Genomic DNA, 13,031 nt, shown 5'->3' on the forward strand with positions numbered 1-13,031 from the left:
CACACATCCACACATCCACACATCCACACATCCACACATCCACACATCCAACATCCACACATCCACACATCCACACATCCACACATCCAACATCCACACATCCACACATCCACACATCCACACATCCAACATCCACACATCCACACATCCAACATCCACACATCCACACATCCAACATCCAACATCCAACATCCAACATCCAACATCCAACATCCAACATCCAACATCCAACATCCAACATCCAACATCCAACATCCAACATCCAACACATCCAACATCCAACATCCAACATCCAACATCCAACATCCAACAATCCAAACTTTCTACCCAATTTCTACCAAAAACCTACTCTTTTCACTTCCATTCAACTTACTCTAAACTACCATTAACTACTTCTTTACACTACTCTTACTACTCTTACTACTCTTACTTCTCTTACTACTCTTACTACTCTTACTTCTCTTACTACTCTTACTACTACTACTCTTACTACTACTACTCTTACTACTCTTACTACTCTTTTCCCATTACTACTCCCACACTTCCCTTCTCCCTTTTCTTTCTTTACTCTTACTACCCTTTTCACTTCTCTTTCTACCCTTTCTTTCTTTACCAACTTCTACTCTTTCTTTTCTACATTAACTACTCTTTTCACTACTACACTACTTTCCACTCTTCCTTTCTACCTTTTCTTTCTTAACATTTACTACTCTTCAACTACCTTTACTACCATACATCTCCTACTTTCTCCCTTTTCACACACACTACCTAACTACTCCCACACTTCCCTTCTACTCCTTCTACCTTCACTTTCATACTTTCTCCTACTTTTACTACTCTTCTCCCTAATACTCTACCTTTTAACTCTTTAACTACTCTTTAACTACACCACCTTTCTTTAACCACTACTACTCCCACACTTCCTTTTCACTACTACTACCACACTACCTTCTCCTTACCTTTTACTTCTTCCTTTACTTCTACTTTTACTTTAACTACTTTTACTCTTTAACTACCCTTTTCTCTAATACATTACCTTTCTTTAACCAATACTACTCCCACACTTCCTTTTACTTCTTCTTTTACTTCTTTCTTTACTTCTACTTCTACTACTTCTACTTCTACATTAACTTTCTCTACTACCACACTCCCTCTTCCTTTCCACTCTACTACTCCTTCTTCTTTCCCTTTACTTACCTCCTCTTACATCCCCTATCACTACCACACTTCCTTTACTCTACATTAACTCTCTTACTTCTACTACTACACTTCATTCTACTACACTTCCTTTTACTTTACCATACACTTACTCATTTACTACTACACCTTTACTAACACACCTTTACTCATCTCTCTTTTTTACATTTCCATTTCTTAACTTCTACTTTTACTTCAACTACTTCTCCTCTCTACCACACTCCCTTCTTAACTTCTTCCTTTACTTCACACTTTTACTTACTTTAACTTTCTCTACTTTACTACTCCCACACCTCCTTCTCTACCATTTACTTCCTCCTTCATTACTACTTCCACTACCCTTTTCATCATTTCCCTTCTACTTACTCTCTTCATCTTTACTTCTTTACTACTACCACACTTCCCCTCTACTCTTTACTTACTACCTTTCTACTACTCTTTTCACTAATCCACTTCCTTCCTACCTTTACTCTTTCACTAATACTCTTAACTACCTTTACTACCTTTCCTCATCTTTACTTTTTACATTTCCCTCCTTAACTTCTACTTTACTTATCACTACTACCAAACTCCCTTCTTAACTTCTACTTTACTTCCTTCTACTTCTTTACCTACTCTTACTATACCATTACTTCTAACCCTCTACTTATCACTTTACTACTACCACACTTCCTTTTAACTTCTTCATTACTTCTTACCTTCTTCCTTACTTCTTACCTTCTTCCTTACTTCTTACCTTCTACTTTACTTCTTACCTTACTTTACTTACTCTACTTTACTTTACTTACTCTACTCTACTTCTTAACCTTTTCTTCTACCATTTCATTCTTTTACTACTTTCTTATCATTACTTAACCCCTTTACTACTACCACACTACCTTCTCTTTACCATTTACTTCTCCCTCTACTTCTTAACTTCTACTCTACTTCTTAACTTCTACTCTACTTCTTAACTTCTACTTTACTTCTTCCTCTACTTCACCCATTTCCTTTCCCTTACTACTACTTTCCTATCTTTACTTTAACTACTTTACTTATCCTACTACTCACCTCTTAACTTCTACCTAACTCTACCCCACCTCCCTTTACTTTTACTTACTTTACTACAATAACCTTTCTTACTTTACTTCTACCACACCACCTTCTTTACCTTTTACTTCTTAACTTCTACTTTCTTTTTTACTACCACACCTCCATTTACTTACTTTACTAACCCTTCCTACTTTACTTCACTAACCTTTCTTACACACTCTACTCCTTCTTCCTCATTTACTTCAACTTACCATTAACACAACTACTCCCACACTTCCTTCTCTTCCTTTCCTTACTTACTTTACTCTTACTCTTTTCCTTACTTTACTTTACTTATCACTACTACCTTACTTCTCCCTTACTTCTTATCATCTTCATTTCTTACCATTCTCTTTTCTATTTCTACATATACTATCACTTATCATTTTCTTCTACCTTCTCTATTCTTTACTCCTTTTACTTTTCTAATAATCCATAACTACAACCTTTCTACTTCTACTTATAACTTAACTTATTTACAAACTACCTTTCTCTTCTTACTTTCTCCTCTTCCAATACTACTCCCACTTTACAATCTTACTATTACTATACCTTAAATCTCTTCTTTCTTACTAATATTATTTTACTACTTACTTCTACTTTAACATTCCTATACAACATTACCTTAAATCAATACTAATACTTCTCTTTCTAATACTACATACTTCCTTTCAAAATTCCCTTTTTTTATTCTTTTCTTCTTTTCCCTTACTTTAACACTCACTATTCTTACTCTTACTACTTCTTAACCACTTAATTCTTTACTTACTTAACTTTAACCACCTTCTCTTCTATACCATTTACATCTCAACTTCTTATCTTATAAACCAACTCTTTTATCACATTTTACTACCACACCACCCTTTCCATCACTCCTTTCTATTCTTTTTAACTGCGTCTCTTCCTTATCTTAACTCTACATCTACTTTAACATACCTTTTACACTTTAACACTTACTTTCTCACTTCTTTTCCTTCCTATTACATCTCTTCTTCCTACTTATCTCACTAAAACTTCAACTATTCATTCTTACTATACTTCACACTAATCTCTATACTTCTGCTTCTAACTTCTAATCTCTAACTATTCTTATTCTTTACTTTAACTTACTAACCTATAACTACTTACAATTTACTATAACCTACTCCTAGCATTACTACTCCCACACAATCCTTCTTTCTTTACTACATATCACTTTCTTTAATTATTCACTTGCGATATCCATTCGATCCCTTGCGATTAACTTCCACTTTTAATACTTAATATTACTCCTTCCACACAATCTATCTTTCATATTACTTTCTCTTACTAATTAATTTGCGATTCCCGTGCGATTCACTTCCACTTCTAAACTCTTTTCTAACAATAACCTAATATAACTACTATAGCCTACTCCCACACAATCCATATTTCATTACTACATATTACTTTAATTATTCACTTGCGATATCCATGCTATTCCTTGCGATACACTTCAACCAATTATACTGCTACTTAAATCAAACTTTACTTTCTTACTTATAATTACATATTTACTATTATTATATTTCTTGTTCTACATATAATCTACTTTACTTGTCATATTCTTTACTATTATTACATTTTTTACTTCATATTATAACACAAAATCAGCCTTGCTTAAATTTTTAAACATGCGCTCCCATTTTCAAACTATACTATATTACAATACTACCATACCTTACACCACTTGAACTGCTTTATACCTTATATTTTTATTATCCACTCGTTAATTCATCTTATAACATAATATTAGCATTATAATTGCATATTCATAATTTTATATACTATATCATCTTTATCATTTTTTTTTTAAATTTATTCTCATGCTAACACTTTTTCGCAATAATCTAACCAAATTCTCAAAAATTAATCACACTTAAAATGATTTTAACTTGCTTATTATTAATATATAATCACCTCCACACTTACATACTTTCAATTATTATCTATTATCACCTTCAACCATTTACACTTCTTACTAAACCAACTTTTTATTTCACATTTTATTCAAATATTTAACTATTTCTACATATTTTCTAACTCTGTAATACTAACTCTAACTTTACTTATTATAATAAAACATCTACCGAATTCCTTTATATTAATAATTTAATACTACTAGCCTCTTTTCCAATCTCATACAATAACTTACAATCACCCTTATTACCTAATAAAATATCTACTATACTTCACATAAATTACTACAAACTTACTCTTACCTCCACATAATCTATCTTTTTATTACCTTCTGCTTTATTCAAATAGCCCTGATACCATTACACTTCAATTTACTTTAATATCACTACGCAATTCCACTTTCACCTCAATTTATAATTTTGCGCTACTACCATATATACTTTCTTAACTGTAGCCTATTTTATTACTGCTTATACTAACATTACTTTAATTAATTCTACTGCTATCTAAATACCGTGCTTATACTTATTTCATACTTGCTATAACATTATCACTAACTTTACCCCATTTTTAGTTTGCTAAGTCTAGTACTAATACTTATAATTTCTACTATATGTAGTAAAACCTACTTCTAACCTACTTCAAGTTCAAATAATAGACCTTATTACTAGTCTTCCAATTAATTCTTGACAACTACATTATATTCTACTATTCTTCAACTTCATATCATTGATGAAATATTATTTTACTTCGACTTGTAAAATAAACGCTACCAACATATATTTTTATTTATCTACATCATATCTCAGTACTACTTATACTAACATGACTTAACTTGTTACTAATTACATCCAAATGCCCTGTATACTTTAAATATATACCTACTTTAACATTACCTTTAACTTTACCACATCTTATACACACCTTATATCTTATACTTTCCATTTCTAATATACTATCTTATCCTAGTCCAAAACACTACTACGTGTCAACTATCGTCATCATTATTACTCATATATATGTAGCATTATCTTAGAGTCTTCTATCACTATAAAATTTCTTGATATCACTTTTAAAATACACGTAAATATACTTATAAAACTTTCACTACCTATACTTAACTTAACTATAATATATCTTATTACCATTTATAAAACCATTATTTGACTTACTTCTAATGATAAATATATTACCAACCTGACCTAAGACACTTTGTTTACACTCTTCAATAACCTTTACTTAAATTGCTTTTATTTATATACAATCTTTAATATCCTTTAACTTTATATAAGTTTAAGAGTTTACTTCTAGACACATTACTCTAACTCAATAAACGCACGGATATACTAATCAACCATTATATCACCCCAAAGCCTCTAGTACACTTAATCTTATAATAATATTACTTACTTCTGTTAACTCTAAATATATTACTGCCAAATCGGCAAATACTTGTAAATTTTTCGATCACAATTTTTGCGCGCTAATTCGACCCTCCCTAATTTTTTGCTTTCTTAAAGTTCGCGCCTACCCAAACCCTCCCTATTTTTTCTCGCTAGCTAAATGCTCCCTAAATTTTTCGACACTCGCTATTTTTTTTACGACATAACTGAGACGCTACAAGCATATTCTACTAAGACTATGCTAGAACCAACTCCACCACTACTAATCCTCAATAACTCATATCCCAACCATAACTAAACACTGCCATTATAAATCAATCTCACTCTTCACTTTTTCAATACACTTACAAAAAATACCCAATGACGCCTGTTTTAAATGTGTTCTTAACTATGTAAAATTTCAATCCAAACACTCTAAATATAGTGCTAATAAGCTCTTCTTTGAACTGTACATGTGTTCTAAACTCAATATACCCTTACCAAAAGATCAGCCTCATACCATTAATAAAAGTGATACTTGTTTTAAATGTGCTCTTAACTATGTTAAATTACCTAAATCCAAACACTCTAAACTTAATGCTAATAAGCTCTTCTTCTAACATTATTTGTATTCTAACGTCAATATAACCTTGCCAAAATATCAGCCTCATACCATTAATAAAAGTGATACTTGACGACTGTTTTAAGCATTCCTTAACTATGAGAACAATACTTTCGCACATACTAGAAAACTTCTAAATACCTGTAACTTCACCCACCTTAATGTGAGTACTACCAAACTGTAGAAATATCTTAACTACATCACCTTATACCATATACTTCATTCTGAGCTCCAAGCAGTTAAGTATAAACTCTATTGCAATCAGCCAGAATATACCTTGTCAATTTCAATCAGTATTTTTTCCCGCCTAGACAAACCCTCCCTAATTTTTCCTCGCCTTCAATTTATTGAGTATTTTCTTTCAACTAGTAAAATCGGACAGTATTTTTTTGCAGCTTTTGCCTTCTCCAGTATTAACTTTTTTCTGTCCAGCCCCCTAATTTTGTCCACCTAGCGAACTACTTGGTTAACTATTTTTGAAAGTAACCATTTGAGCTGTCCTGATCTTACTTCTATTTAATTTACTATTACTACATCAATTTAGAATATTCACAAATACTAATATTTAATTTATAATTATTTAATTTATTATTAAGAGATAACAGTTCGTAAAATAATTCAGATAAGAAAACCTGATCCCTCTATTAATAGTCATAGCGAGTATTATTAATTGTCAATAATATTTTTTGCAATACTTTGATTTAATATATTTTAATAACCGTCTGCACTGTATCATCTAATTAGTAACCTGTTAAGTCTAAATAAATATAATAAGTTAATTTTTATGCACGAACTTAAATCAATGCGTAGTGTGTACCATTTACCTAAATAAGGAAAAAGTTAGAATGAAAATATTTCAAAGCTTTTTCAAAGAAAAATAAAAATTTAACATCAAACCAGATAGATATAACACTAACTAAGATCAGATACGTTTATCATAACCAAAGTTCTTAAACCAACAATGTCTACCACAGATAGTACTGAACGCGATTTTCTTAACCACGGCATTCCATATTATGGAGAAGTCTTCAGCGACGAACACTCTAGCGAAAGTGAAGATGAAGTAGTTGAGTCACTTTATGACCAAGCCACTAATCAAACTCTTGAAACCTTGAACTCTAACGGATACATCTGTACTCCAGGAATTCCTTTTGTCTTTATTCCGAAAGCCAATGAATTCAGAAGTATTCCGAACATGCAGCAGTTCAGAAGACTTATCACTGATATTCCTGGATGGGAGGGTAATGTGGCAGCGAAGTATGAGAGTTTGGAACCCTTCTTTTTAGATGAATCTAAATTGCAGAGAGACATTACTACCAACAGATTGTCTACCAATGTCTCTATTCCGGGTGTCCAACCAATTGACATGTACAATTGTAACTTTTGTGACTCTTCGTTTATTGGGTTAAAGTATTTCAATCGGCATGTCAAGAAATATCATCCTGAAGCCAATCATGAAATGCTAGTCCTGCTGCAGCAGCTGGGTTATCCTGTTAGAATCAGTAGCCGTTTATCATCAATTTTAATTGAAGCAACTACAATTGATATCTATGAGAATTTAACTCAGGAAAATATTTTACTGGACTTGAATAAGGATAAATTCTTATCATTACTTTGTGTTGAAAGGGCAATGAGACTTTACAAGGAAGTTCCAGAAGATGAAGCCGGTAAGAAAAAGCTTACCAGTTTAGTAAGAAGCTTTTTTACAAAGGATCACTTGGACAAGCTTAATGAGTTTCAGAAAAACTTGAATACTACCAAAGTGTTCTTAAAGTCACACTATAGTAGAGGGGCGGTTAATGATTATGTTAAAGCCACTGTGACCTTCCTTCAAGTAAGTTTATTCCATTTAGATATTAAGGTAACTTCGAAAGAGGACTTCGACAAGTTCTGCACTATGTTCTTAAAAGATTATCTTTTAAAAGTTAATGTTGAGAGAACAGTTCTAGACCTTTTTGTTCTTAGTTGTATGCTGCAGAATAATAGTCTTGTCTCGAACTCAGTGAGAAGGACTATGTTCTGCAGCGTATTATTCTTCTCCAAATTAATCATTATACATGAAATTACTAAAGAAGAATTTAAAGCATTCAAACAGGAATTAAAGTCTCCCAACATTGAACATAGTGCAGGTTATTTCAGTCTTAAATGGTTGTTCAATCAACATGATTTAGCTAGTCCTCAGACTCCGATGAATTGTCAACAAGTAGGTTCCAGAACAGATGCTTTTAGAATTAACGGTAAGATTGTCTCATTGCAACTATTGAATGATATGAGAAAAGGTTGCATTACTACAATTAAAGATGAGTTGGTTGATATATTTGGTCCTGATCTCTTCAATGGTGTTAAATATTCAGATATAGTTAAGGAGTATAATAAGAAACTCAGTCTCCGAAAAACATTTAAACGCTATAGCAATTCTGAATTTCAACTATTACTCAAAAAAAATAAAGTCAAAAATGTTCATTCTGCTGTTGCTTTGTTCAAGAGAATACTCAAGATTCAAGAATTACTTTACCTACTTATTATTATTGGGTGCGGAGCACCCTATAGGTCTCCAGAGATTCTCACTATGAGAATCGAGGACCACTCCAACTCACCTAGTAATGTAATTCTTGATGAAGAAAATGTAGTATTCAGAACTACCTACTCCAAAAATTTAGACCGTCACAATACTATAGTTGCTATTACTAAATACTTGAATGTGGAAACCGGACAATATCTCATATTATACTTACATTTGACAAGGCATATATTGTTGGAGCTTAGACTCAAGTTTATTGAGGGTACTAGTTATACAAAAGAACGTACTAATAGACATGTTAATTCAGATATAGACCAAGACTTAGTTCAGGAAATCGAAGAAATAGAGAATGAAGAAGAGGATCTAGATGTAGAAGATCCAATAATCAGGGCCGCTAATAATGTTGAATATATTAAAAGAGAGTATTTTACCAAGTTGTTCATATCACTTAATGGTCGAGCTAAGCCGGACCTTGGATTGAGTGCCATTCGAAACATCACAAAGGCATATGGTGTTGGGTTAAATCAAAGAGAAATGCGTCAAGGGTTACATTCATTGGTTCACTCTTTAGTTGTTGACTTTAATAAAGTTGAACAAATAATCAGTGAAATCAATAGAATGAGCAACCATTCCAATACAACGGCCTTGGTCAATTACGGTTATAATCATGAAAGCAGAAGTAATGTCAGTAACAATTTACTCCAAAGGAAAGTTTGCAATAGATGGTATGAGATGTTGACTAATCATGTAACCCCCGAAGTTAATAGTTCAAACATAATATGGCAAGATGTTAGCATTGCGGATGTAAAAGACGCTTATCTTAAGGTTTTGAATTTTCCAGCTAGAGAAATACAAGTGGTTACTACCTTGGAGGTTCTTAGAAATAACTCTATAGCTATATGTTTAAGAACTTCTGAGGGAAAGACAGCAACATATGGGGTTGCCAGCTATTTGGAAAACTATGTGTTTCCAAGTAGCAAAAGGCAAGTCTCAGTAGTTGTAGTACCCTTTATTTCCTTGAGATTAGATATATTAGAACATCTAAAACGTTACGGAGTTGTACCATTAATTTATGAGGGTACTATTAATTACACCACAGCATATGATATGCTAATAGTACAATTAGAACTATTTAGTAATGAATTGATAGAAACCATTGAAGCTTCCAACCATATGTCAGTACGTCGAATTATATTTGAAGAGGCCCACTTTATGTATCATCAATATAGAGAGAGCAAAAATGAAGAAATTGCTAAATGCAAACGATTTCAAATGCTCTTTGTGTCAGCGACATACCCTAAATCATATGAAAGGGAATTGAACAGTTTGATAAATCCCAAAAGGCTAATTAGATTAGAAAGTCCTTCCATTGTTCGTCCAAATATAATACTTAATAAAACCATTGTCAAAAGAGAAGAAGAAGTTGCTGAAATAATTAAATCAAAAGTATTACAAGTTCCTTTTAGTATTGTTATCTTACCCACTATAAGAAAGGTACAAGAGTATCATAAAGAATTCAAAGAGGCTGGTATTAATTGTGAAATGTTCCATTCCAAGTTAAATTTCGCTGATAAAGAGAGTGTTATAGAAAAGGTATACAATAGTGAATTAAGAGTTGTAATTGCTACTACTGGGTTTACTACCGGATTAGACATAACATCACTTAGATATTTAATTATTGGAGACCAATGCTATGACGCCGAAACTCTCATACAAGCCAGTGGTAGGACTGGTAGAGATGGGCAGGCATCGACAGTTGATTTGATTCTTGTAGCCAATAGAAGTAAAGATGAATTTCAAAAGAAACTCATGTCACCTACATGTTTGTCGGAGGTTCAAAATTGGTCCCAAGAATTGGAAATCAAACTGTGCACAGAACTCAAAGTACTGTTGTGCAGTGTCTGCAGAAGCAATGGTCCAACACAACCGATAGTACCAATTGAAGTAGAAACAGATAGACCAATTGAAGGAGAAACACAAGTTGATAGACCAATGGAAGTAGAAACAGATAGACCAATTGAAGTAGAAACACAAGCTGATAATACAATGGATGAGACAGACACTACTGACTGGTTTGATAATTTGCCTGTCGTCAATCAAGTTCCACCTAGTATGATTAATAGATCACTAAATAAACCAGCTAGCAATAGAATTTTATTTAACATACCTTTAGCTCAATCATCAATAAATGAAGTTGCAGGTAGTCTGTCCAATACAACCAACACATATCAGTCACCTTTGTCAACCTTTGATTCAACAAGACCAATATTGAAAAGAAGAGGAGAAACACAGTCATACCAATCTGCCTCCAAACAACAGCGGATATTAAATAACCAATCAGCAGATGAATCATTATATCTTCAAACAGATGAATCGGTCATTTCAGTACTCCAGAAATATAATGATAATATCTATGTAATGATGGATCCACAACGTTTTAAAAAAGCTAAGTTTGAGGATGAATTAAGAATTGATAATGCCTTAATTTATAATTTCCAACACTACTATTACCGTGGTCTTGGGAATCAGGTGATCTGCTATGGATGTGGACTCAATCACGAAACCCACAATATAGAATGTCCCAACTACAGATTTACTATGGGACTCCTTATTCCATATGTCTTGAGTTCCTCCAAAAAGTTACTTAATTATATTAATCAGGATAATATAGAAAGGGCTATAGAACTAAGAAATATAGTAGTTAATTATGTACATCAGGAGCTGTTTAGAGCCAAAATGAAGAGCTGTGTATTACTAAGATTCAACAAACAGTTGAACTTAACTCATCATAATATCCCTTTTCAAGAATTAAGTCAAGATTTGTATAATCTATTGTATACCCCCAAGCCAAATAATAGGCTTGGGGCTGATACAACTAAAAGGAGAAACTTCCTGACAACACTTAAAGTGATTAATGGTTGGAGGGGAGTAAGTAGTAAGGTAGGATGGCTGATGGACAACAATGTCAAAGAGGAAAAAATGAAACAATTAGAAGATAGATTAAGACAGAAACAAACTAAAGGAGCATGCAAAAGATGCCACTTGATGCATCAAGGTGAATGCATGATGGAACAGTTACTAAGTTTCATTCTTTTGACTGGCTATTACAATATAGACTTGTGTTTTATTACCTTATCTAAGATGTTTAGGAATCAAGAAATAATATGGATACTTCACAGCTACGATGATTTTCTTAAAGTTATATTAAGTGAATATCGAGGGACATATGGGTATATGTACTTCATATATATAATGATCCAACAAGTGAAAGAAGAGGAAACCAGCATAATGCATTACCATTTGGATAAGAAGACTAAAATGGTATTAAAGTAAGTATAAAATTATAGTTATATATGTATGTAAAATTCTTTCTAGTATAAATTTTAACATTACAATATATTTCTAACTAACTTGACTTCACTTCTTCCATTTAGAATCATTACTTTCTCTTAATCATTACTTATACAAGTTAAATATATTTTCTACTATACTCAATAAAAGTTATTGCTAGCTTACTGCTACTTCCAATAGTATATTTTATTACTTTCCCAATTAAAGATTACTATCCATTAGACTCTTGTTCTAATTCATATCACTAATAAACACTACTTTTAGTTAGACTTGTAAAATAAGCGCTACTTACTTCTACATTTTTAACTATATCATATACCACTGATACGTCAGCTAATACTATTGAAGTTATTTCTAATTCCAATTGGGTACCTCCAATATCCTTGAATAACACTTATATTTAAAGTATCATTAAGTTACCTTCAGTATAACCTCTAAAACTATACTTATAATATCTAATAGACATTCTATATTACTCTTTAATTACTTAATTACTATTTCCATATGATGATATTTCTAATTAATTTGTTCTACCTTCCATCCTACAGTTCCTTTACTTTAATTAAAGTCACCTTAAATACAACTATTATGTGACAACAATATCTATATTTATTAAATTCTATTAGCTTTCCGATAGTTAGAACAAGATTACTTATGTTACTACTACATTTAACAACACTCATTAATTACTACTATTTAAACCAATTCTATCTTCAGTGCTAACTTAGCTTGACTTGCTATTGTTAAATTTCTAGTAAATTCTACTACTTAATTCTAAATTGTATTAGTTCTATCTAAATAATTTCAAATTAACATCTAAACTACATTATGTTCCAAACTAACTTCTAAAGCGCATTAAGTTCCAAACTAATGTCTAAATTACATTATGTTCCAAACTAATATCTAAACTACATTATGTTCCAAACTTACTTCTAAAGCGCATTAAGTT

The 13,031-nt window shown here is 32.0% G+C and overlaps 2 protein-coding genes across 2 annotated transcripts; one reads left to right on the forward strand and one right to left on the reverse strand. All coding sequences in view use genetic code 12, as the record gives it.

The window, feature by feature from the left end:
* Positions 1-130: 130 nt before the first annotated feature.
* RJT21DRAFT_3701 (uncharacterized protein) lies at positions 131-306 on the reverse strand (the record flags this gene model as incomplete). The annotated part of the gene is made up of 1 exon (XM_064884338.1): positions 131-306. A coding segment is annotated over one exon (176 nt), but the record flags the coding sequence as incomplete, so codon positions are not given.
* Positions 307-7,171: 6,865 nt separating this feature from the next.
* On the forward strand, positions 7,172-12,738 carry RJT21DRAFT_136726 (DEAD/DEAH box helicase; the record flags this gene model as incomplete). The annotated part of the gene is made up of 2 exons (XM_064883273.1): positions 7,172-12,060; positions 12,631-12,738. The coding sequence occupies 2 exons, from the start codon at positions 7,172-7,174 to the stop codon at positions 12,674-12,676; spliced, it is 4,935 nt and encodes a 1,644-aa protein (XP_064740399.1). The 3' UTR covers positions 12,677-12,738.
* Positions 12,739-13,031: the final 293 nt, after the last annotated feature.

The sequence above is a fragment of the Scheffersomyces amazonensis genome, assembly GCF_036850825.1.
Source record: "Scheffersomyces amazonensis strain UFMG-HMD-26.3 chromosome Unknown RJT21scaffold_1, whole genome shotgun sequence".
Classification (NCBI taxonomy): domain Eukaryota; kingdom Fungi; phylum Ascomycota; class Pichiomycetes; order Serinales; family Debaryomycetaceae; genus Scheffersomyces; species Scheffersomyces amazonensis.